This window comes from Ammospiza nelsoni, chromosome 4 (genome assembly GCF_027579445.1).
Source record: "Ammospiza nelsoni isolate bAmmNel1 chromosome 4, bAmmNel1.pri, whole genome shotgun sequence".
Taxonomy (NCBI): Eukaryota; Metazoa; Chordata; class Aves; order Passeriformes; family Passerellidae; genus Ammospiza; species Ammospiza nelsoni.
Genome location: NC_080636.1, coordinates 55,044,213 through 55,067,775, shown reverse-complemented (window position 1 = coordinate 55,067,775; position 23,563 = coordinate 55,044,213). Strand labels below are relative to the sequence as shown.

Below are 23,563 nucleotides of genomic sequence, written 5' to 3'. Positions count from 1 at the left end.
TGACAGGTTCAGCAGAAGCTGAGGGAAGATCTTAGCCATGGCCAAGAAACACTTGCAGCATTATTTCAGCCCCAACCAAAACACCCCAACAAACAAAAAACCCCACCCCACACAACCAAAACCATCAAATCCACAACCCACAACATCAACTTCAAACACTTTTTTGCCCCAGGTAGGGCAAAGATGATGCTGATCTAAAGAGCAACTCGGCACCCTCTGTATGAAATCAGGCAGAGCTACTCAACCACCAGAAGAGCTCAGTGCTTAAATGCACCTTTCGAGAACAACAACTACAACATAATCTAATATCCACTTTCCAAGAAAAAAAAAAGTGGCTTTGTAGGCAGTTTCTGCCATGCACAAAAAAAAAAAAAAAATTTTTCCCCTGCTTGTGTGTATTCTTAAGGACTTGGGGCACTTCCTAAGCATTCAATGGCAATGTATTTCAGAAGAGTATGCTGGAAGCACCTGAAGCAGATACCCGGGCTGGCAGAAGCTCAGTTAAGAGCTCAAGCCAGGGAAGATGCTGTTTGCAGGTTTACCTTGCAGACTGGGAAGGAGTCCTGCCCGGAGCTTTCTGCTCAGTTGAGGTCTGATGAGGTTGGGGCCCAGAACATAAAAACTGGTGCTGCCTGGTTCCCACAGTATGCTGAAGTCGAGGAGGTAGTGCTGACTGGGGTTTGATTGACTTGCTCTGATTCTTTGGCCCTCTGCACTCTGCATCTGTGATAACAACATGAAAACAGGTAAGACTTTTGTTTTAATCATACTTTTAAGCTCTTTGGGACAAAACATCTGACAAAGGAGGTTCTGCCACACAAAGACAGGTACAGTCCTACCAGGCTGAGCATTCTGCCCCCATGTTGGGTAAAACTTTTTTATCTTCTTCCCTGGCACAGTGTTCCAGCCCTCCATAGGAGAGGTCTGTGGAAGAGGTTTAAGGCTCTTCAGTGAGACAGCATGCCTACAAAACAAGGAATTATGGAGGGAATAATATCTTAAAAGACCAGACTAGGGCTTGCATACATTAATACCACACGTTCACTAATACTGACAGATCTTTCCATTTTTGAGAACATTGTTTTCAAAGTTATTTGCCTTTATGACTACACTCAAGCAATGTGTAGAACAGCAAACCCTTTTTTATTCCTTTTTACATAAAACTAGCAAGTTGACACAAACTTAGTAAAGAATGATCAGCCATTTGTGAAGTGCCTGCAGGGCAGACAGAAAAAGAGAATGATCCCAAAAAGCAATATAATTAGGTAAAAGCAATATACTTAGATAAATTTATTACCAATGTTGCAATAGGTTCCAAGATTAAAAGATGTTACATTGATGGTGTATATCCCAGAACAATTACTGCCTTTTTAATTGAGGATGCTAGAGATGGTCCAAGCAACTGTTTGCATTATTTGAAAGGTTATTTATTTATATATTTATTCTATAGTAATATAATAGTATAGTATATGCTATACTATATAGTAATATAATATATAACTATAATGTAATATATTCTATATTCATAAATAATGTAAATATATAACTAGTATAATATATTCATTATATATTTACTTTATTCAAACAGGTTAAATTTCAATTTAAAAAGGATTCAAACTGCAAGATAATCTTCAGATCATCATAATTATTTTTTTAATGGTGACCAAATGAGATAAATGGGCATTTTTCCCATTTACCTTGACTGAAAGTGTTTCCTCTTCCCAAACTACAATCAGTGTGGGGTTTTTTGACAGGTTTTTTGATAAATCACAGGACTTCTAGCAGAGCTCAAGATATCTCAAACTGCTCTCTCCCTGCCCCCTCCCCACCAAAACACATCAACAAACAAAAAACCCCACCCCACACAACCAAAACCATCAAATCCACAGCCCACAACATCAACTTCAAACACTTTTTTGCCCCAGGTAGGGCAAAGATGATGCTGATCTAAAGAGCAGCTTGGCACCCTGTATGAAATCAGGCAGAGCTACTCAACCACCAGAGGAGCTCTAATGGATCTTTTCATATTGAAAGCTTGTCACAAATCCAGCATCTAATTATTAAGTCTAAGCAACACCTTATTAGCCTGCTGTCAATCTGTTTAGGAATGAATCTTGTGCATAAAAATTAAAATACTATTGATGTAACTACTATTCTACTCTACAAATAATACCCAGACTACTTGGCACTACAGAAAGAAGTATGAAATGATAATCAATTTTTCCTTGTTTAAATAGTATGATGCTTTCTTAACAAATCTGTGGTAGTACTGCTCCAAGCAAAGAAACAGATACATTTCAGGGGCTGAAGTTAACTCTGAACCAAAGTAATGCTTTCTTCACTTTGTTGCTCCCTTCCAAAAGAGATTAAGCACTCACTTTGCTCCAAGCTCTTCTACAAATACAACAACTGGCCCATTCTCTGAACAAACTTCTTGAATATGGGCATTATAAAATTTCCCATTATGATCTAAGCGCACCTGCAAAGAACAAGAGTGAGAAAAAAAAAGTGGATTAGCTCCACAGACAACTGTGAGAGGAGCTAGCTCTTTAAAATATAAACAATAAGAAACAGAAATTTTCCTCTGGGCAACAGAAGACCTAAAAAATACACATCACAGTTCAATAAATGAATCAAAAGCCAATCTTCAACCCCTATTGCTTCTTCAAAACAAAATAAAAATACTATTAAAACAAACACACACACACAACACTAAACAAACAGCCCACAAACAGCTTGCTGAGGAACCCTACTTAATGAAATATGCTTTTCAAAACCACATGAGAAAGTTAAAAGCAATCAGTTCAGTCAGGCTTTTCAGCTTTACTGAAAACACTCTCTCTCACAATAAAACTCAAAGCTTTTCCCTATTAAAATCCACTTCACTTCAGTGAAACGTAGTCTAATTAGGAACATAATGAACATCAATTACTTCAGGAGTTACTCTTCAGAAGGTTTTTTTAAGAACAATCAAAAAAAGTGCTATAGACATGATCATAGTGTTAGTTGTCTGACTGACATTCTATGTTCTTAAAACTCTTCTGTTGTATAAAAAATAAATTCCTTAATGTTTCACTACAGTATTTGGCTTTAAAGTTGTATTAATTTGGTCAACTCTAATTTTCACTATTCACTTCATGTTTTCTTCCCATGTTTTTATACTATATATTTACTGTCTTGCCACATACACAGAAATTTTGACAGATAGAGCATGTAATTACCAGAGTGTTTTCTCCTAATAATATCTATAAATAAATACCACACAAGACAGCCTTAGGGTTTTAAATGCACATTTTAAGCCTGTACTATGAAGCAATAAATAATCAACTCAGCATTAGTTTGGTTTGGTTTGGGAGCCAGGGGGTTTGAGGCCTTGTGGCTTTGTCGAGTATTTTGTGGCTGGGGTGCTTTTTAGGTTTGGAGATGTGTTTTCCCTGCAGTTTAGTCACTATGGTTGATTCCATCACACAAATAAAAAAGTACAAACTGAAAGAGCCCCTGTGCTGCATGATTAACCCAACTGAATATTTTGTCATTAATATTAATAACTTTAATAGATGGTCAAATGCCCTGGAAAGGAACACGTTCAGCTGAGTACCACCAGTTTAATTAACACACTTAAGGAGACTAATCTACAAATTCAGAATTTAATGGCAAACCTTGATTGTTCTTAAGCAGCAACACTTAATACAAATCTTAATAGAATTTGAAGACCAATTGTGTAACACACTTGCAACACCCTGAGAAGAAGAAGTGCCCAAAACTTCAGGATCTGCAGTGACTAAAGCAAGCTGTACTTCATTACTTGGAAGTGCTGAGATTTTTATCAAAGCTAATATACACAGAGCAATCACTATTTCCAGTGTCAAACCAACACATGGACATACAGTTCCATGCTTAATGTTAAGGCTCCCAGTCACCTTACTACATATACTCTCAAGAGTTAACCTTGTGATTTTTTTAATGGAGCAAGATTGCACTGATCAGTTGTACACCATGCTGTAAGTCATGAACACAGCCAACAATTAAAGGACAAGTACATCCTCAGCTGAAGACACAAGCTAAAAGTATTTATAAAGTAGCAATATCAAAATAGTTAACAAAGAGGGAAAATTGACATCTTGAGCAAAATGTTAATGTGTCTATAAACTACAATTCAATGTTACTTACTTTACATTTATCTCCAATGGAGTATTGCATGCCAGCAGCAATAGAAAAATCTTGTTTTTGCTGATCTGGAAATAGAGAAGCAGTAATATACTGTTAGTTTAAATATACCAAAAGGATTACTTTTGTGATGCAGTAAAAATGCAAACCGGGTGTTCAGGCCCCAGATCTGCCCAGTGACCCATGTGAGGAAAACCAAACTAAAAACCCAAAGTGCCACTTGCATCAGTTCTTCAGGAGGGCTTCACTTCCCACAGCTGCAAAAGCTGCAGCTTTCAAGTATTCTGTTACTCACCCCATCTGGATCGGAGCCAAACATCGTATTCAATGTTTCTGTAAACCAAGGGATCAAGTGATTTCAGAACCTTTTTAGGCAACACCAGCGAGGTGGGACTCCCATTGCTCTCAAGGTGCTGCATGGAACACAACAAAGTGCTGAAAGGTCAACTACACAGACATGTCCAGCTTGGCATATTTCAGTCACAGGGCTCAAGCCTTGTACTGACACACAGAAATGCTGAAAATATATAGAGCATAAAGAGCTTTGAAAAAAAGAACTAAACTGTGTTCTTTCAACCATGCCAGAACAAATCTAAGAACTAAGCAGCACTAAAAAAGGACACTTACCCACCTCGGAGCACATCAAAAATACCCATTACTTTCCAAAGAAACAGGTAGTTTTTAGGATATTACATGTTAGGAAAGCTATTAACTCAAGAGTCTCTCATGAACATTAAATACCAAAAATATAGCCAAGTACAAGTTATTGGAAAGAAAATAAATCAAAATGGATAAATACCTTGTTGCCAGAAAGAGACTTCATGCCATTCATATCACTGACTGTTGTAGCTTTACTTCTGTAATAGGACAGAGGCAAGTTATGTTTTCATAATGAGCTACAGCATTACTAAGCCCTGAAAATCAGGTAAGACATCTAAAGAGGATAAAAAAGTGACACTACCATTCTCTATATATTTTCCTGACAATAAGCCTATCACAGAGTATCTTCACCTCTTGAAGTGAAAAAGCTGCCTAAAACAGAAACTGTAGCTTTCTTTGATAAAGAAGTATGATTTTGGGTTTAAGTACAAATTTTAGGAAGTCTATCTTATGTGTGCTTTGCTGTCACTTAGGGGAAAAAAAAGCAAGGGGTGGAAGACCAGGGAAAAGTCCTCTTAAAATTTTTGCAACTACATGAGGAAAACCTTGCAAACGTAGACATTTAAAAAACCCCTCAAAACCAAAACCTACTCTGTTAGTTAACTTCCATCAGGCATTCTAATTTACTCTTATTTTCTACACCTGACATCACTAGAAAAAAACTTTCCACTGAGAAAGTTCCAAGTATTTTTCCTACAACAGTTGTAGGCAACTGTCAGCATTAACTTCTCCCAAAACTATTGCACTTAATAACAACATAATTGAAAAGTTTATAAAATGAAAAGAATCTTCTGGAAAACTAGCTTATGAAACATGCTGAAATCAACTTTAGGATAAGCAAAAGATTTAGGACTTCATAAACTCAGCAAAGTGTCTGTAATTTGTGTTAACTGGGTCAAGAGTCACATACACACACGCCAGCCCCTGCATTATAGGACATGTGGTTTAAATCAAAAACATTGAGTTCCACAGTCTCCAGTGAGCACATGACCTTATTTCCAAAGGTGCTAAGGAGGTTAGCAGGATATTTTCTTAGGAATCCCAAAGATACAGAGTAAGGCTACTGCATTTGAATCCCAGGAAAGCTCCAAGAACAGAAAGGAATAAAGATTTCCATTAGCTGACATTTAGCTATAATAATTGTTTCCTCAGGCAGAAATATTTTGTATTTTAATTGGCAACATTCCCTAGTATTTTTTTTCACACAAGCTAAACCCTTTCCCAGATCTTTTTTTTTTAACTTGTGATGATTTCCATTATCTTCCTTTCTGTTGTTTTCAACCTGTGGGGGAAACCATCTCCCAAAAGCTCAAAGAACTTCTGCTGCCACATGCCACACACCAGAGCCCTAGGGAAAGACTGTGACAATCAGTAGGAGGGGATGTGATCTCTGATGCAGCACCAACTCTGCAGTTTCAGTGGAATTTCACACAAGCCAGAGTTAAGGATCTTATTAAACAGAAGAAAAACTGCCAATAAGTAAGATTGCAAAAATGGCACTGTGAAGGACAGACTGTGCAAAACGAGTCAGGTCTAAATCTCAAAGCTTGCTGGAGCATCCAGCAAAAAGAATATAAACCCAGATCAAAATGGAGCAAGCTGTATCGTTATGTCTGCATCAGCTTCACCTCAAGCAGGTATTCCAGCCCCCAGATGTGGAAGGCACACAAGTTGGATCAGATTCCTGTAACTCTACTCAGTTGCAGAGTAAGCCAAGTCATTCTCAGAGACACTGGCACCCTGACAGCTCTCCCAGGGAATTCTGCTACTCTAAACAGGAAGAGGCACATGTTGCAATGGCAAGAATCCATTTATGTAAAGAGACTCAAAGCTAGACTGCAGGAAGAACAGAGGAAGGCCAGAAGCCTGTCCTTAGGTAAGTGAAGATATACATTGCATTCTTTCACACTTCTAACCCTACCTCTTCCTCCTTCTTTTCTTAGTAATTTTAAATGTTTCCAATCCTTACTATTGGATTCTACTACCCACCAGAAATTCAGAAAATTCATTTAATGTGTGTTCACAGGCAACTTTTCAATTTCATTTACCTGTAGCTGTCATCCTCCGAATCCGAAGCAGACACCTCACTGCTCCCATTACTTTCCTCTGCCACACCAACAGCACTAAGCTCTGCCATGATTTTCTTTACATCCACATCAAACACTTTCTCATAGAGCAACTCATACAGGAGAGCTGGGGAAGAGAAGGAGAAAGTGGAAGAGCAAAATCAGTTACCAGCTGAATCAGTTCTCATTCCACCACTTCAGACGGTAATCACACACTGACAACTCAAACTGAAAACCAAGCTACTGAAAATGACTACAATAAACTTCCAAACAAAGCCTTTTCCTGAAGCCTAACAATGATAGCTTCAATATCTTTGGTAAAAAGATGTTTTTAACTAACAGCTTGATACTTACACTGGCACAGAGCAGCCTTCTCTGCATACTCTATGGGATACACAATATCATAGTGGTTTCCATTTGAGAAACACAGCAATACCTATTAAAAAAATCACACAGATATTTCAGGCATCTCAATTATTCATAAGTACTACCTTTAAATTCAATTTAAGGCACCCATGTGCTTTGTTATCTTTCAGGATCTCAATGTGTCAATACAACAATCAACATGTTTGGTGGATGTCCTTTAAACCAAACAGAATTTGAACAAAAGCCCAAAAAAATTTACAACAGAGATTAGTGTCTGAAAATTGATTTTTACAGAATTTTGTATTAGTAGGAAGATATGCCACACCCTAAATACCTCACATTTATTTAACAAGAAGATTGACAGCACAACTGCCTTAAACATGTACAAAATAAACTGCTAAAACTGAATTCTCAGAACTTCTCATTGTGTTGAATAATGAAAGTCACACACAACTACTTGCTGTTATAAAGTAGTCTTACTTCAGCCTGTCACAATAGCCATGACTTTTATTTTTTTTTCCTTTTACCTTATCAGAAAAGCCATTTTCAGTTACACGTGAAGGAGAAGCATTTGGCTCCTGGTATATTATGAAATCTTTCCTGGAAAAAAAAAGTAACAGTGAAGAATTTATTTTAAAAGTAGTATCAATCAAAATTTGAGCACTGAAGTCAAATTCAAAGGAGATACATAACCAGAGGAAACACCTAGTGGTTTCTCTGCTACAATTAATCTCTATTGTGATTTTTAAACTTAAATATTTTCCCTCTCTCCCTTTCATCCATAATTTTCTCTTAGAATTTGAAGGAGGTGACAGGCTGCTAAGCAAAGAACTCTTTCTCACATAGGCAAAAATGTTATCAGTCATGCAAAATAATTGAGTATCTTAACAGTTTCTGGATTAAAAAAAAACCATTTTACAACTACTCAGAAAAAAGCAATTCTGAAAGGAAAAGAAGACCCACCCACTTCACGGAGCAAAGAAAAATTTACTAGATAACCAACCTACATTTGTGAGAGGTCTGAGGAGTGAAAGGGAAATCAAACCTATTTGTACCGAATTTCTAGGCTATGCCTGAAAAGTCTGAAAGTCACTTACTGGAACAGAAGAGGAAATTCTTACTTCCCTTAAGTCTGCCAGCACACAGGAGAAGGAGCAGCTCTTTCCCCCTACCTCCACCACTATTCCTACTTTCCCTGAGACTCTAAATTGCCTTTTCAATAGAAGCCTGTCTTCCCAAAACAAGCTCAGCAATAACTACTCCGGTGTGCTCACCTCTGCAGTGAAATACTTGATAAGAGCTGCATCTGTGCCACAAAACCGTCCTGATGCTTTCAATGGATATTTTTAAAACCCACTGTTATTAACCAGGATTTGTCTCTTTTCATTTATCAGCTGTGGCCCTGGATACCAGTGTGGCACGACTGCAAAATAAACTGCTCCTGCTTATGAGAATACATTTCTCATGGCCAGAAATACAACAGGTCATGACCATCCAGTTTCTGATCTGATTAAGCATCCAGTTCTGCTGACTTAAATTGAGTTATATCCCTCCACAACCTGGCTCAGTGTAACCATCAGCCCTTCTCACTAAGCCTCTTGAGCCAAGCTTTGCTCTGACTTTCAGCTCAGTCCTCCCCCATCCAGGCAGGACACGCAATTCTGAGCTGGCCCCTTCACCTCACAAATGCAAAGACAGAATTCCATACAGTTTCCCACATGTAGCACTCAAAGTGCCCAAAGGTAATATTTAACTAGTCTGATTCTTTCCTCTTATCAGCTGTCTCATCAATAGACAAAGCCATTAATTTACAGTAAACATTTTGAAATTCTGAATTGTTAATGAGTTTATAAACAGCAGACAGTGAAGATGCTGTGGATTACTCACTCCCTTGCACAATAATTAGAAAGCAGTTATAAATACTCAGCATATTGTTTCTCACTACTTTGTGAAGAAAGATTTAGTATATAGGAAATGGGTACAGCTCACATATGAGCAATAGGGTTAGTACTAAAACCTTGGTGAGTAACAGGAAGAAAAGCAATCTTCACAGAAGAACCAGGATATTGAAATTAACAAAGTAATAACTGTATGAGATTACTCACATCTGGCTGTGCAGGTGAGATACATGGCATTATTGCAAACTCACTTTTCTATTTTTATTTAAGCTATTGACAGCTGCAATTCTCAAATATATTTATAATTTTACAGAGTATGGTATAACATAATTCTATCTTTGCTGTTCCAACTGATTTACTAACAAAACAACAGAAATTATCTCAGCAAAACATATTGAAAGGTTTTCTTACTTGTACATAAGAGAAAGGGCACTTATTTCTACTTGTCCAACCCATTCCTGTATTGAAAGCAAAAGAAAATTAAGTTCAAACAAACACACAATTATACCTCCTTATAAGCAGATCAAGAGATGCAAGAAATCATTGTTGAAAATAAATATATGAACATTAAATCTGTTCAGCAAGACATAAAAACACAATTCCCCAAATCATTTTACAGTAGAGAGTACATACATAAAACTATATATTCACGTAATTCAAAGACCTCAGTTCAATCAAAAACGCTTCAGAGGAAAAAAAATCCAATTAGCCATCAACTTCAACAAAAGTACTTGCATGCTATCATAAATCAGGTCTAACATACCTGCGGATTTTCCAAACTTTTTAAATAATCTTCAAATGGCCCCTCTATGAACTGCATTAAAAAAAAAGAAAAAACAACCATCAGTATTTAGTGACTTTTAATAGTGCAGCATATGAATCCCCAACATGTGACCCACTGTACCAATGGGAATGTACCACTGGAAATGGAAGTCTCCCCTGTCCTCACAAAGCTCACAATGTAAATATAAAGGGGTGTAGAGATGAAGGAATGAACAGCCAAACACACAGGTCTGCCTTGCAGAAAATAACCACATAAACAGCTGTAAAATAAACCAAACAAAACCCCCAAAAAAGAAACTCAAATGGGGAATCTGGAAGAAAGAAGAGATGATGTGATGCAGATGTTTATAGGCAATTCATCTAAGGCATGCAGAGCATCACTGAAGAGAGAATTGTGGACTTGAACTCCAACATCTTGTTAAATAAACAGCAATGGACAACCAGAAACAGGAGTCCCATTTCTGCAGTACAGAAGCAGTGGTAAGATCTAGTACAGCCACCTCACACAGCACTTCTTCCTCTGTTCTGTATCACCTCAAACTGCTTTTACTTTCAGCAAAGGATGCAAACAATCAGGCTGCACTTCAAGTGCCAGCTCAAGAAAGTGATCCTTCAACTGCACTCCCCACCACACATGAGGAGGCCAAATTCACATCTGCCAAGAGCAGAGACACAAAGATGCTGCAGTAGCTGAGACATCTTAACTGCAAAGTGTTTCAGCCACACAGGCCACCGAGAGGCTGCTTTTAAAAATTGCTCTTTAGTCTCTATCTTCTTGATTCACCTGAAATAAAGATCTGCAGAGGTATAAACCAAGAAGGAAATCTCTCAATGAACTCGAGTACAAGCTGGATGGCCTCTTTACCCACACTGATTAAGAAACAAGATAATAAGGAGAACTGAGTGGAGCAATGAGATTCAACGTTCTGCTTTAGCCATTTGGAAGTGAGAACAACTAACCAGCCTGGCCCAAAGTTTTAATTTAGATAGAAACAATCAGGTGTGAAGTTAAAAAAGGTGGATCAGCCAAATATGATCACAGACAGCAGTTACTTTTTGTGTCAAAATTAAATGACATGAAGATAATGCACAGAGGAAGAAAGGAAGGACACCAAGAAGTTCCCATGGGAAACTGAAGAGTTAAGAGAATGAATGTAACACAGCAGCAATTCAAGATAACACTGCAAGAAAGGCTGAGGATGGAAATGAAGATGGTGGCTACACTCCTGAAATCTTGGTTATAACAGCATCAGTGGAAAGAAAGACACAAATTTAAGCTGAAATTATAACAACAGGCAGAGAGTGAAGGAACTCCAGGAAGCACCACCATGTCAATAGAGCATAACTACTGAGGAGGCAGCAAGTAAACAGCTGAACCATGAGATTAGGGAAAGAGGCATTTGTTGTTTATGCTGTTTGGGTTTTTTAAAGAGATAACTGGTATATTTCAGGCACAAAACACAAAGCAGAGTGAGAGACAGAGGCAGCAAAGGAGATCAGCAGAGCTGAAGCAAGGTACCCGTGGGAGGAAGAACATTGGGAAATGAAAACAAATATGAAACACCTACTCTCACAAGAAACTTTTAAAAAGGAGACTCTTGCAGAAGGACAGCAAAAATGGACAGAGGACACGTCATACCTGGGGATAATGTCTGAGAGGGAAAAAAGAACACTGGGACCAGGAGTTTGGATGAGAGAAACCAAAACAATACTAAAACTGTACTAAAACCAGCTAGGGCTAATAAAGCAGTGATGGTCAACAGCAATATGGCTAATAACACATATTTAAGAGTCAAAAAGGGCATGGAATTTCAAAACACTACACAATGGAAAAATAGAACAGAAGTAGAGAAGCAGATATTGGAATGAGCGGGGTAATTCTGGAAAGAAAGGGATTAAAAAGTCAGCAGTGAAAAAATGAAGTAAAAAGAGAGACATCCAAGAGTTAGAAATGACCAGAAGGAGTCAAGTCAGAGCAGCATTGTCCCAGAGAGATCTGCTGTATTTTATATCATTAATTTCTGGTAACTTCCACATTTATGTGATCACTCACATGAGAGCTGAGGGTACTATGTCAGAAATTACAGCACAAAGACACACCCTTATTCCTGCTTTCCTTCTCTTCCCTATGCCAGTGCATACCTAAAACAGTCTTTGCATTTTGGGTCTGGGTAAATTTAGAACAGAAAAATAGAGTAATAATCTTCTAGTAGCAAATCCTTACACATATTCACTCCCCTTCTGTCTGTCCTGGAAATCAGGTAACAGTACATACACTAGAACCCATACAAACAGAAGCATCATTATTGATTAATGATCTTTTAAAAGGAAGGGAAAAACGGGATTTGTAATGTTACACCAACAGCACTGACCAAGTATAATGAATATCAAAACATTTTACATCCATGGTTGATGAAAAGCTTAGTTACAGATGCTTAGGGGAAAAAAAACTACAGTGCCAATGCATAATAAACTGCAGACCCTGAAAAAAAATTCACTAATCTGATCAGTCAAATCCCTTATATACTGGAAAAGCTATTAATTAGCACAACAAGAACATTTTACAACTTTTATTAAAGTAGGCATTAGACCAAACTAAAATCCCAATTATAGTAGCTTCACTATAGACTACTGAAGATTAAGTTTGCTTCTCTTTCCTCATGAGCATTAAAAACTTCTCCCACACCACATCACTCCAGTCCAAGGAATACATAAGTCTCTCCAGGCTTATGAAAATGAGTTACTACCACACATGTGCTAATTAACTTAAATAGCACCAACTGGCATTTAGCTATGATGAATATTGCCACAAACATAGGGAAGTGCAGAATATACCAAAGTGGAAGGGATAAAGTAACTTTTCTGAAATGCTGGCAAAGAAAACAAAAATACTTACTGCTTCAAATTTCTCCCTATTCTTCCGAAGATAGTCTACACAAGCCATCCTAACATCAATGTGCCGAGACTGAGAGTGCAACACCTACAAAGGGAACAAGACAACAAGGTGACATTGGATCTCAGGAGTTTTGATGACAGGCCACAAATAATTAATGACTGCTGTCTAAATACAGGCTTGGAAATACTCTAGTTTTATTTTTAAGAATATTTAATATGCATACTCATTCAGCAGCAACATCTTCAGGCAAGTCAAATCTCAATTACTTAATAAAAAATTAAATAACTGCAGAATTCACAGGTTTGTTAAATTCAAACTTTCAATTTTATGAGGATTTACAAAGCAAATGAATAGCATTTATTGTTAATCTTTAACTGCCTCCTTTGTAAAGGGCTTCAGTTAACTGAAGGAAGTTACAGCAGGAATGGATGAGGAAGCCACCTACCAACATGCATTCGTTCAAACGAAATCCAAGCAAGTCTCACAGCACCTGTTTACCTTCCCTTCAAGAGGCCTGTTGGCCAAACACTTTTCTGGAAGCCAGGAATTCAGTTCCCTAAATATGACACCTGCCTTCTACCTCCTGTTCAAATCTTTACTGGAAAACTATTACTTTCATCACATTTTACAAGTTATCTCAGTACAACGTAGGGAAGCCCCAGACAATTTAAGTTGCAGCGTTTCTTGCAGTCCTTACAAACGACCCTGAAAATAAAATACTTCCAAATTCAGTTTTTCTGAATGAAGAGTACAAAAATGAGACCAAATCTGCAGATAAACACTTAATAACTCTGAATTAAAGACCTTACTTTCTTAGAGGCCATTTCCAATCTAAATGATTCCATAATAAGAATGGGATGTTAAAAACATAATAGCTGAAAAAAAGTTCTATCCAACAGTGTGAAAGAAACTTTCTATGTATTAATGAAAAAGTCAGAATATCAATATATATTGTATATATATCTATTCCCTTGAGATAAAAAAAACACCCACTTCCAATACATAGTATTTGCTTGCTTGAACTTATCAATTCAGTGGGGAAAGGAATTTTATTAAAAAAGTGATCTGTTATAATTAGCACAGGAATCTGGGTTCCCACAATCAGAAGCACCAGAGCTCCCACTGCTGTTTGCTTGTACTTAAGACAAGATGACGCTGTCGCTTTTTTCCTTTAACACTAACACTGAAATGGAGGAGGGGAATTCAACAGGAAGAACAGAAAATAAATTACTCACTTTCTCTAATTTTACAGTCAAGTAATTAACAAAACTAAGAACGTGGCTTTTCAGCTCTAAATTCCTTTTCCTGGACAATCTCATACCCAGCAGCTGTATTTCGATGTTGAGATCTTACACTGAAAAAAGCTCTGAGGAGGCGGTGGAAGGTCAAAAACAGATAAGGATTTCTTGGTGGCAGGAGGCAGCTGAACACACAGAACTTCCCTCACCTCGCAAGGTGGGAATTATTTTTAAAAAGTCACGTTTTTCACCGGCACACGACCACATAACCTTAACCTACACCTGTCTGCGTTTTAACACTAATTACCACCCACTAATGAGATCCACTTCCCATGCCTTCGTGAGAAGGAGCTTTGTTTATGTAACCGGTTACCTGTTCGGCCACAGCCCTGAAAAGGCAGGAGCCATCCTTGGCCACTTTCTTCCTGTACAAGCCCTGAGATCGCAGGTAGCGGTCCATGGACGTGTCCCCGGGGGCGTCCCTGCCGCTGCCGGGCTGGCTCTGCTCCCCTCCGCCGGCCCTGCCCGCCGCATCCATGTTCACCGAGGAGACGGCCGCACCCCTCCTAGTCCCACATGGCGAGGAGCGGCCGCGGCGCGGCTCCGGGGCCGGGCGCAGGTGCAGCGGCCGGAGCGGTGGGCAGCGCTGCGGGAGCAGCAGCGGGAGCGGCAGGAAGAGCAGCAGCCGGCTTCACGTTGTCCACTCGCATGTGGGGAGCGCGGGCAGAAGCGGCAAAGTTTCCTGCGCAGCCCGGACTCGCAGCTCCGTCACCGCCGCGCAGGGCCGGGGGCAGCTCCGGCGGGTCCCGGGCGCGCAGCCGGCCTGCGGGCGGAAAACAAAAGGGAAAGGAAGGACACGTGCGGCCCGCCGGGAGGGAGGGAACCAGGGAGGGAGGGAGAGAGAGGCGGAGGGCGCAAATAAGAGCGTAACCTGGCGCTTATTTTCACTTTCAGCCCGGGCGCTGCTGGGAGCCGTAGTCCCGGCGGAGGAGGAGGAAGCGGGAGGAGGCGGACACAGCGCCCGGGGCCGAGCTGTCAGCCTTGCTCCCGGCCAGGATCATTCCATTGCTTCTTAGCCTAAAACCAGCACCGGGGGGTGGCTGGTGAAAAACAGCATTAACCCTGTAGTGCGCGCTCGCAGCCCACAAAGCCAGATGTATCCTGGGCTGGATCCAGAGCAGCGTGGGCAGCAGGGCAAGCCGGAGGGGGGACTGTCTCCTCCTCCATTCCCCTCCGCTGAAATCCCACCTGCAATATTGTGGCCAGCTCTGGTGCCCCCAGCACAAGGAGAACACGGAACCGTTGGAGCAAGTCCAGAGGAGGCCACGAAGTTGATAATGGGACTGGGGCACCTCCCCTACAAAGTCTGGGCTGCTCAGCCTGGAGAAGAGAAGGCTGCATGGAAACAAACCTCCAGTATCTGAAGGAGACCTAACAGGAAGCAGAAAAGGGACTCGGAACTGTATCGATGGGACAAGAAATAACAGGTTCAAACTCACAGGGTGGAAATTTAGGTCAGCTATTAGGAAGAAATTCTCCACTGTGAGAATGGTGAGACGCTGGAGCAGGCTGCCCAGAGAAGCTGTGAATGCCCCATCCCTGGAAGTGTTCAGGCCAGGTTGGATAAGGCCTTGGGCATCCTGGTCTAGCGGGAGGTATCCCTGCACAGGGAAGTGGAGCTGGGACTAGATGATCTTTAAGGTCCATTCCAACCCCTTCATGTTCTATGATTTTGTATGAAATCTAATCCACAGTATGTGGGGTATGTGCATTTAGTTAGGCTTTGTTTGGCTTGGGGTTTCCCCCCAACAGATTAGATTTTTAAGATTATTTTTTAACTCCAAACACTTGCAGGAAGGAAGATGAAAATAAAACAGAGATAGTAAAAGAGGGCTTGATTGAAAATGAGATTTTAAAAAGCCACAGCCATTCAATACTTTTAATGTATTACTTTTCTTGTATGCCACTCCTAGTTGTAAGAAGCCCAAACATTCATATCACAATTGCATGATTAAATTTTGCTTGGCATTGTAAACGGGATTTGAAAGGTTTTGATGCACAAAACATGACAAAGAAAGGATGCTCTTCAAACTTGTAAGGCAGCTTGAATGGAAACCCTGATTTTTACTTTCAGCTGACAGTAGTAAGCCTAGGGAGGGTGTTGACTTGAGATCCCTAGGTAATAATAATAAGTAACTTATTAAATAAACACAAGTTACAAGGCAGCCTAATTCTAGTGCTCCAGCAGCATCACACCATCTTTCCTAACAGAAGCTCAGGTTTGCCAGAAAACAAGGAACAAAAAACAAATGCCAGTTCCTGATATCTCTGTATCTGTAGACAAGGAGAATAGAAAGTGAAAGAAGTGAAAGCAAAGCTCTACCCGCAGCCAAGCCTCCAAGACAGAGTGAGGCAGCACAGAGATGGATGTTTCAGGCAAGGAAGGGGATAAAAATACCAGCAAGGGGCTGGAGGGAAAGCTCCAGCTTCTCCCCAGAAGATGGGAAACATCATCCAGAAAGACTGAACTATAAACAGTTGATGCCACTGACTCAGCTACCACATTCACTCAAGGAACTCGGGGCAGCAGAGTCCTGCACGTGAGAACTGCTTCTTCTGTAGATAAAAGTAATTTGGATGCTTTTGAAACCTATCAAACTGGTGTCCAGTTACAGACTTTCTTAGGAATATCCAATTTTTTTACTCACTCAATTTATCATGTTTAGAGGCAGTACTATGCTCTAATATTTAACAAATCTATCTTCTCATATATTTCAGCCTTTTGTCATTGTGATTCTATGGGCTGGTGAGGGGAAGGGCAAATGCCTTTCATCACATCTGTTAGGCTAAAGAATGCCTATACATACCAGGCCATTCAGTATGTGACAGGATGTAAATGTGGTTCTGATAAGTGAATACACAGAAAATTAGAGCATTAAAGTTGTCTAGTTATCAGTGTTCTAAAATCCTGCTCTTCCTGCAATCAGCCCCTGAGGCTGATGAAGTGATGATGACCCACAGAGCTTTTTCCAAGTACTGCTATACAAGAATCACTCAATTTCTAAAGAGGTTTAGTTCTCAATGAAGGAATCTACTCTGTACACATATTTACAAAGGCTCAAGGAGAAATACACCCACCCAAAGGCACCTGAAACACCTCAGCATTAAAATAAATGCTCCATCAAGATAAGAATGACCAAATTATAACTCAAGAGTCATTACAGATGTTGTAACTAGAGTTCCTGCAGATGCTCTAATTAGAGTTAATACAGATGTTCTAATTAGCCGGCAACTCTATTAACACTTTCGACCAGCACTTACACCACGTGCATCAGCTCCAGCCACGAGTTTCTCCTCTCGCTGCCCCTACCCTGAATCAGCCCAGGAAGCTGACTCAAGCTGAAAACATTTTTTCGGGGGGGGGGGGGGGGGGGGGAAATAAAAAATCTAACTTTATCTTTAAAACAAGATTGCTTTTGTGATCCAGGTCAGGGCCTGCCTGTGCTACACCTGGGCCAGCAACCTTGGGCAGAGCAGCCCGGCGTTCCCCGCCTCGCGCGCCCTTTCCCGGTTCGCCACGCGCCTTCTCCCACCCGCGGCTCGGCGGGCCAGGCCGGGGACGGACACCCGGGCAGGGCCGGACCCCCGGCCTCCCGGCACCGCGGCCGCTGCCCCGCCGTGCCCTGCCAGCCCCCCCGGCACCGCCGCCGCCGGGGCCGCGCTCCCACTGCCGCCGGCCCATGGCACTTACCGGCCCCCTCCTCCTATTCTCCTCCCTACGCGCGACGCTGGCAGTGGCGGCAACGCCTCGCGCTCCTCGCCCCGCCGCGGCCCCGGCACTTCAATCTCCCGCGGCGGCCGCTCCGCCCGCTTCGCTCCCGGTGATGCGCCCGCTGCCAGCCCCGTCCCGTCCCGCCCTCCCGCCGCGCCGATCCCCCCCCGGCCGCCGTTGGTTTGTCCCGCCGGCCACACCTGCGGCTCGCACCATTCGCCGTGCGGGGGGGCGCCGGAGGGGGGAAAGAGGCGGGCGGGGAGCGGGCCCGGGCGCCAGGGCGGCGAGCGGGGTGTAGTGCCGGGATGCTGCGCTGGGATCCGGCCCTGGTCGGCTTGGAGGAGCCGGATGGTGCCGAGGCGAGCGGCAGTCGCCACTTGCCGGGCTCACCCTCAAGGCCCGCAGTGGTACAGCCGAGGAACCTTTCCTTCCCCTCACCCAGCAGGTCCCAGCGAGGGGCGGGAATTGCCATGTGCTGCGTCTGAGGGCAGCGGTGCGGCCCGGCCGGAGCGCCCCGCTCCACCTGAGGGGAGCGACGTGAAACGTTTCTAAGCGTGTTCCTGACGGGCCAATGCTTTCCTTAGTGAGGTAGCGGCCCTTACAATAGGTGTGGGGTAGGACAGGGGACACCCCGCGCCACGCTGGCCGCAGGGATCACCCCACAGCCAGAGAGAACGGAGGGGACGCCCCACAGCCACACGGGTTTGGAAGGGACGCCCTACAGCCACACAGATTGAAGGGGAGATGCCAAGCCACACAGGTTGGAGGGATCTCGCCACACCAAAAAGACTGGGGGGGACACCCCTCAGCCACACTGGTTGCGGAGATCAAGCCACAGCCACACAGATTGGAGGGATCACCCTACGGCCACACAGGTTGGGAGGATCACCCCACGGCCACGCAGTTTTGGGGGGTCACCCCTCAGCCACGCAGGTTGGAGGGCACATCCCCCAGCTGGCTGTGCTGCCAGAAGGAGAAGCTGCTGAGCTGTGCCCTCGGTACGTGCGTGCTACAAAGAGTGTGTTCTCCTATCCCATTGCTCTTCCTTGGAAATGCTCTAGCAGACATGAAGAAATATGTGAAATGCTTGTAAAGAAATAGTGGGAAGGTTGTGAGAAGAGTAAGCAAGTGTGTAGCAAATTCAAATTCGATTTTTTTTTTCCCCCTTGACTAAAAAGCTTATTCAGGCTGGGAACTCAAAAGCAACGTGGCCAGCAGGGCAAGGGAGGGAATTCTGCCCCTCTGCTCGGTGAGAACCCACCTGCAGTGCTGCACCAGCTCGGGGTCCCCAGCATTAAAAGGGTGTGGGACTGTTGGAGCGAGTCCAGGGGAGGACCATGGACAAGCTCAGAGGATTGGAGCACCTCTCATATCAAGACAGGCTCAGAGGATTGAGTTTTTCAGCCTGGAGAAGGTTCTGGGGAGACCTTACCTGCCGCCATTCAGTACCTAAAAGGGGCTACAAGAGAGCTGCACAGGGATTTTTTTTTTTTTTTACAGGGGCCTGTAGCAATAGAACAAGGAGGCGTGGCTTTAAACTAAAAGAGGGTAGGTTTATATTAGACACTAGGAAGAAACTCTGGGATGGTGAGGCACTGGCACAAGTTCCCCAGAGAAGGTGTCGATGCCCCATCCCTGGAATTGTTCAAGGCCATGTTTGATGGGACTCTGAGCAACCTGATCCAGTGGAAGGTGTCCCTGCCTGTGGCAGAGGTGCTGGAACTAGAACCTTTCCAACCCAAACTGTTCTGTGATTCTGTGAGTCAGCTGTCCTGGCCAAGCTCCCTCCCAGCTTTTTGTGCACTTCCTCACTGGCAGAGCATGAGGCTCTGAAAAGTCCTTGACTAAGGGTAAGCACTACTTAGCAACAACCAAAACATCAGAGTATTTTTCTCATGCTGTATCCAAAACAGAGCACTGTACCAACTACTTTAAAAAAAAATGAACTCTATCCCAGCCAAATGCAGGACATCATGGCAGAGGTGTTGGAACTAGGTGATCTTCAAGGTCACTTTCAACCCAAACCATTCCATGATTCTGTGATTCTCTGATCAGCACTCAAACACATGATCAAGCCAAAGAGTTTAGGGGGCATTAATAAATAAATACTTCAAGCTAGCTAGCATGAATATTAATAGTGGTGATAAAGCCTGATGCTTAAGGGAACACAGTTAAAAAAAAAAAAAAGAGGTGGATCTGGTTATAAAAAAATATTTTAAGTTGCCAATTTGCTTGGTGGTCCATGATGAGATTTGTGTCCTGTCAAACCCCAGCCTGAGAGACAAAGAATGTCAGAGTTTGAGTTGTCTCAACCCCTTCTGAACTGAATCTGAACAGCCTCTTAAAAGTTTTAGTTTAATTCTTGCATGATACCATTTTATTTATGGATGTCTGTGTGTGGACAAACTTGGATTTAATTCTGCTGATGAAGACTAGGCCTGGATTTCGTGTCCCTCAGGCAGAATAGAAGTTCAGTTATAGCAGAATATAGTAATGGTTGCATTATTCCTACATGCTATTTATAGCTGCCTGCATCTTTGTGCTTCATGTGTGAGACAAAGGTTGTACACTCCCAGCATTTGCCAGCAATTCCTTCAGTGCATCTCAGGGAATTACAAAAAAATGCAGTCTGCTTGACTTTGAAATTTACAAAAATTTAGTAATCATATAACATTTTTCCTTCAGGAGAGCTTTGGTCAAGGCCAGAGTTTTAAAAGATTTAATGCCACATTGGATTCAAGGCGCTCAGCATTCAGGTGGACAGCACCCAAAAAATGGTGGGCTGATGGCACAGCAGCAGCTCAGTTTCTCAGCACAACAGAGCAAGCAAAAGAAGGGTTTGTGGAATGAATTCCTGTGGGAACAACAAATTAATGCTGTCCCACATAGCATGAAAAAGACAGGATAAAAGGGCTGCGTGTGACACGAGGGTCACCCTTCTGAGTTATACCAGAAGTATTATTTATGCTGCTGTGAAAGGTGTGTCTTCAGATTCTGGGCAGAATATCCCATTGCAGGCTCTAATTTGGGGAGGAATATTTTCCTTGGTTGGATTTTTTTTTTTTTTTCAGACAAATGGTTACCATTCAGTATAACACAAATGACAAAAAGCATGTTGTGGTAAAAGCTGTTCCTTCCACCCTTGAGGAACACTTCTTCATAAACTGTCTTGAAGATGTTGTTCTGAAGATTTGTAAAGTCAAGAACTGCTGAGAGTTGAGGCAAGAAGGTATTTGAGGTAAATGGATGCTCTAAAAGCTTTCAGAACTCCTGCATGGTGGTACTACAAGCACAGGAGGAAGATGGCAGAACCATAGCAATTAAAAGCAGCATTTTTAGTGGTGTAAGGGTAGAACATGAGTAATTGGCTGTGAATTGGGGGCTCTCACTTTAGGTAATGTGAATGGCTAGGTACATTGTACTAAAGAAGTCTCTTTTCACAGTTTCTTTATGCTACCAGAGCTTTGTACAGGGTTTGTGTGGCAAGGTTTTGGCAGAGGAGGCCCCCAGGGGTGGCTTCTGCAGGAGGCTGCCAGGAGCTTCCCACACGTCCGAGGGAGCCAATGCCATAATCCTGTTTACAGAAGTAACTGTGTGACTGCAGCTAGAAAAAGCCAGGAGTCTGGCAGCAGTGTTTGCAGAAAAAATATTTCCTGCAGCTTGGAATGAGTAAACAGTCACACTTTGGAGGAGTGCTTTAAATCAGTCGTCATGAAAATTAGTCCTAAGGCACTGAACAGAAAAGTTTGATTGAAATGATTGTTTTTATTAAATTACCGTTGTATTGTGTCTCAAAGACTGATTTTTCACTGTTTGGTAACCATTAAAATGTGCTGGTTATGGTCTTCATGCATAATTTACCGTTTCTTTTTGCTAGCAAAGAGAATGTGGTACAGTTACATACACCTGAGACATTTCAGACTTTAACATAACATCTTAATTTGAACGTACATTTCACTGTTTGGGAAGATGAGGACTGTTTAAGTTCTTTTTTTTTTCCCCTAGGTAGTTGTTACACTTTTAGTTGTGGCTTATACCAAACTTCTAGTGGATAAATATAGGAATTGAATATAGATTATAAAATATAGAATATAAAAAATATAGAATATAAAAATAATCTAGAATATAAAAAAGAAAATAATGAGGAAAATAAACCCTCATTATAGTTGCTTTTAGTTGAATAAGATAAATGTATTTGATCCTTCTTCTTAAGGAGATTCTCTAAATATGTTTTGCATTGAAAAAGCTTTTATTAAAAAATGGAAGTATACTTGCAGGAAGAGAATGTGACTGGTTGGATCTCTCAGTCATTCTAGTGTGTGGAACTAGTAGAGATCATGCTGCAATCTCCACCTCTTCTTTATTTATGGATGGAAAGAATGGAAAAAAATCAGCAGAGGCAATCCATTTCAGTGAGCTGATTGAATGAACAGAAATGAAGGAAATACTGCCACCTTGCTTGCAGAAAAAGGTGCTTGTCAGAAACTGGTTCAACCAAGATTAATCCTTCAGCAGCTTGAACAGAAAGTCCATACTGTTTAATAATGCTACTTCTGTAGTGTTAGTATTATTATTTTGTTTTGCAAAGCAAGCATGTTTAAATTAAATTTTAAATCAACCAACCTGATTAATTTTATTCTTATTATTTTATTTTAGAGACCCAGAGAAGTTACCAGGGAAGAACCATTTTTTTGCCTTACATTTAAATCAGGCACAAAATCAGAGTCTTCCAGAATCGAGGTACTTTTCTTCATGCGTGTGGAGGCTGTATGTGATTGGGGGAGCCTGTCTTTTAACAAGGCAGGAAAAAATATCATTCAAATATATAAATCTCTAATATTGCAGCTGAATATTTATTCTTTGAAGTGTGTTGGAAGGGGCAGCAATTCGTAGCACTATCAATTTTGTTTAAAGTAAGTGCAAGTGCATGAAATTATATTCATTAATAAAATCAGAATGAGTCAGGTTAGTAATGGACGTCTAATGTAAATAGAAAAAAATACAAAGAGATGGACTTTGTAGGAGCCAATTGCTGAGTAATAAGAATTATTTTTGTATTTTGGCATTCAGGCTGTAGCCTTGTGTCGCCTGTGCCGTTTGAGCCCCAGAACAAGTGACAATCCGTGGCGTTTGGGGGCAGTGGTTTGTATTCCCGCGGCTGCCAGGGCCGGGCCGTGGGGTGCAGTTCAGCTTTCGGTCGTTAGATGCCGGTAGCTGCCCGCGCATCTCGGCTCTGCGTTTTCTGACGTGCCCCAGCGCAGGGATTCCGACTGGTGTTTCGGCAGTGGAACACAGGCAGCGCACTCCATACATGCTGTCCGAATCCAAAAAAACCCAAACACAATCTCCCTCCCCAAAAATCCCCAATAAAACAAACCAAAACTACCTCCACAACAGAAAAAGAGGTTTTTGACTGAAAGTGAAGGGTGCAGCCCAGCTCCAGAACACAGGACTACATGATGTCCATCTCTCTGAGCTCAGTCTGTCCCCAGCCATTGTGCTCCAACAGCTCTGAGGTGTAAATAAAGCAGCAGGGGATTGCCAGGTTGTTCTCCCATTTGTTGTGCCCTGCCAGCTGAGCACAGGCACAGAAATGCATCTCGTGTTGGCCTGATGCCACCAGAGGCTCTTTGTATGCATTAGTGGCTCCCTGTGCTGGGGCAAGGTCAAGTCCTGCTGTTGATGTGTGCAGGGACAGAATTGCAGTGTCTGCTTGT

At 41.9% G+C, this 23,563-nt stretch overlaps 1 protein-coding gene across 11 annotated transcripts in view; it reads right to left on the bottom strand.

The window, feature by feature from the left end:
* OTUD4 (OTU deubiquitinase 4) overlaps positions 1-17,982 on the bottom strand; it is a 28,562-nt gene extending 10,580 nt beyond the window's left edge. For 3 of the 11 annotated variants that reach the window (XR_009418316.1, XR_009418317.1, XM_059470753.1), the window contains exons 1-13: positions 14,448-15,040; positions 12,837-12,920; positions 9,921-9,971; positions 9,569-9,615; positions 7,787-7,859; positions 7,248-7,329; positions 6,876-7,020; positions 4,967-5,024; positions 4,463-4,580; positions 4,171-4,235; positions 2,379-2,479; positions 840-964; positions 543-723 (exon numbers count right to left, since the gene is read on the bottom strand). Coding sequence is in view for 9 of the 11 variants with exons in the window: in XM_059470753.1 (XP_059326736.1) it covers positions 543-723; positions 840-964; positions 2,379-2,479; positions 4,171-4,235; positions 4,463-4,580; positions 4,967-5,024; positions 6,876-7,020; positions 7,248-7,329; positions 7,787-7,859; positions 9,569-9,615; positions 9,921-9,971; positions 12,837-12,920; positions 14,448-14,612 (1,295 nt within the window). In the remaining 2 variants the exon portion in view is untranslated. Of the gene's footprint in view, positions 1-542; positions 724-839; positions 965-2,378; positions 2,480-4,170; positions 4,236-4,462; positions 4,581-4,966; positions 5,025-6,871; positions 7,021-7,247; positions 7,330-7,786; positions 7,860-9,568; positions 9,616-9,920; positions 9,972-12,836; positions 12,921-14,447; positions 15,045-17,825 lie in introns of those variants that run through there. The other 8 variants (XM_059470746.1, XM_059470750.1, XM_059470752.1 and 5 more) reach the window with 4 other exon arrangements.
* Between the last annotated feature and the right edge of the window lie 5,581 nt (positions 17,983-23,563).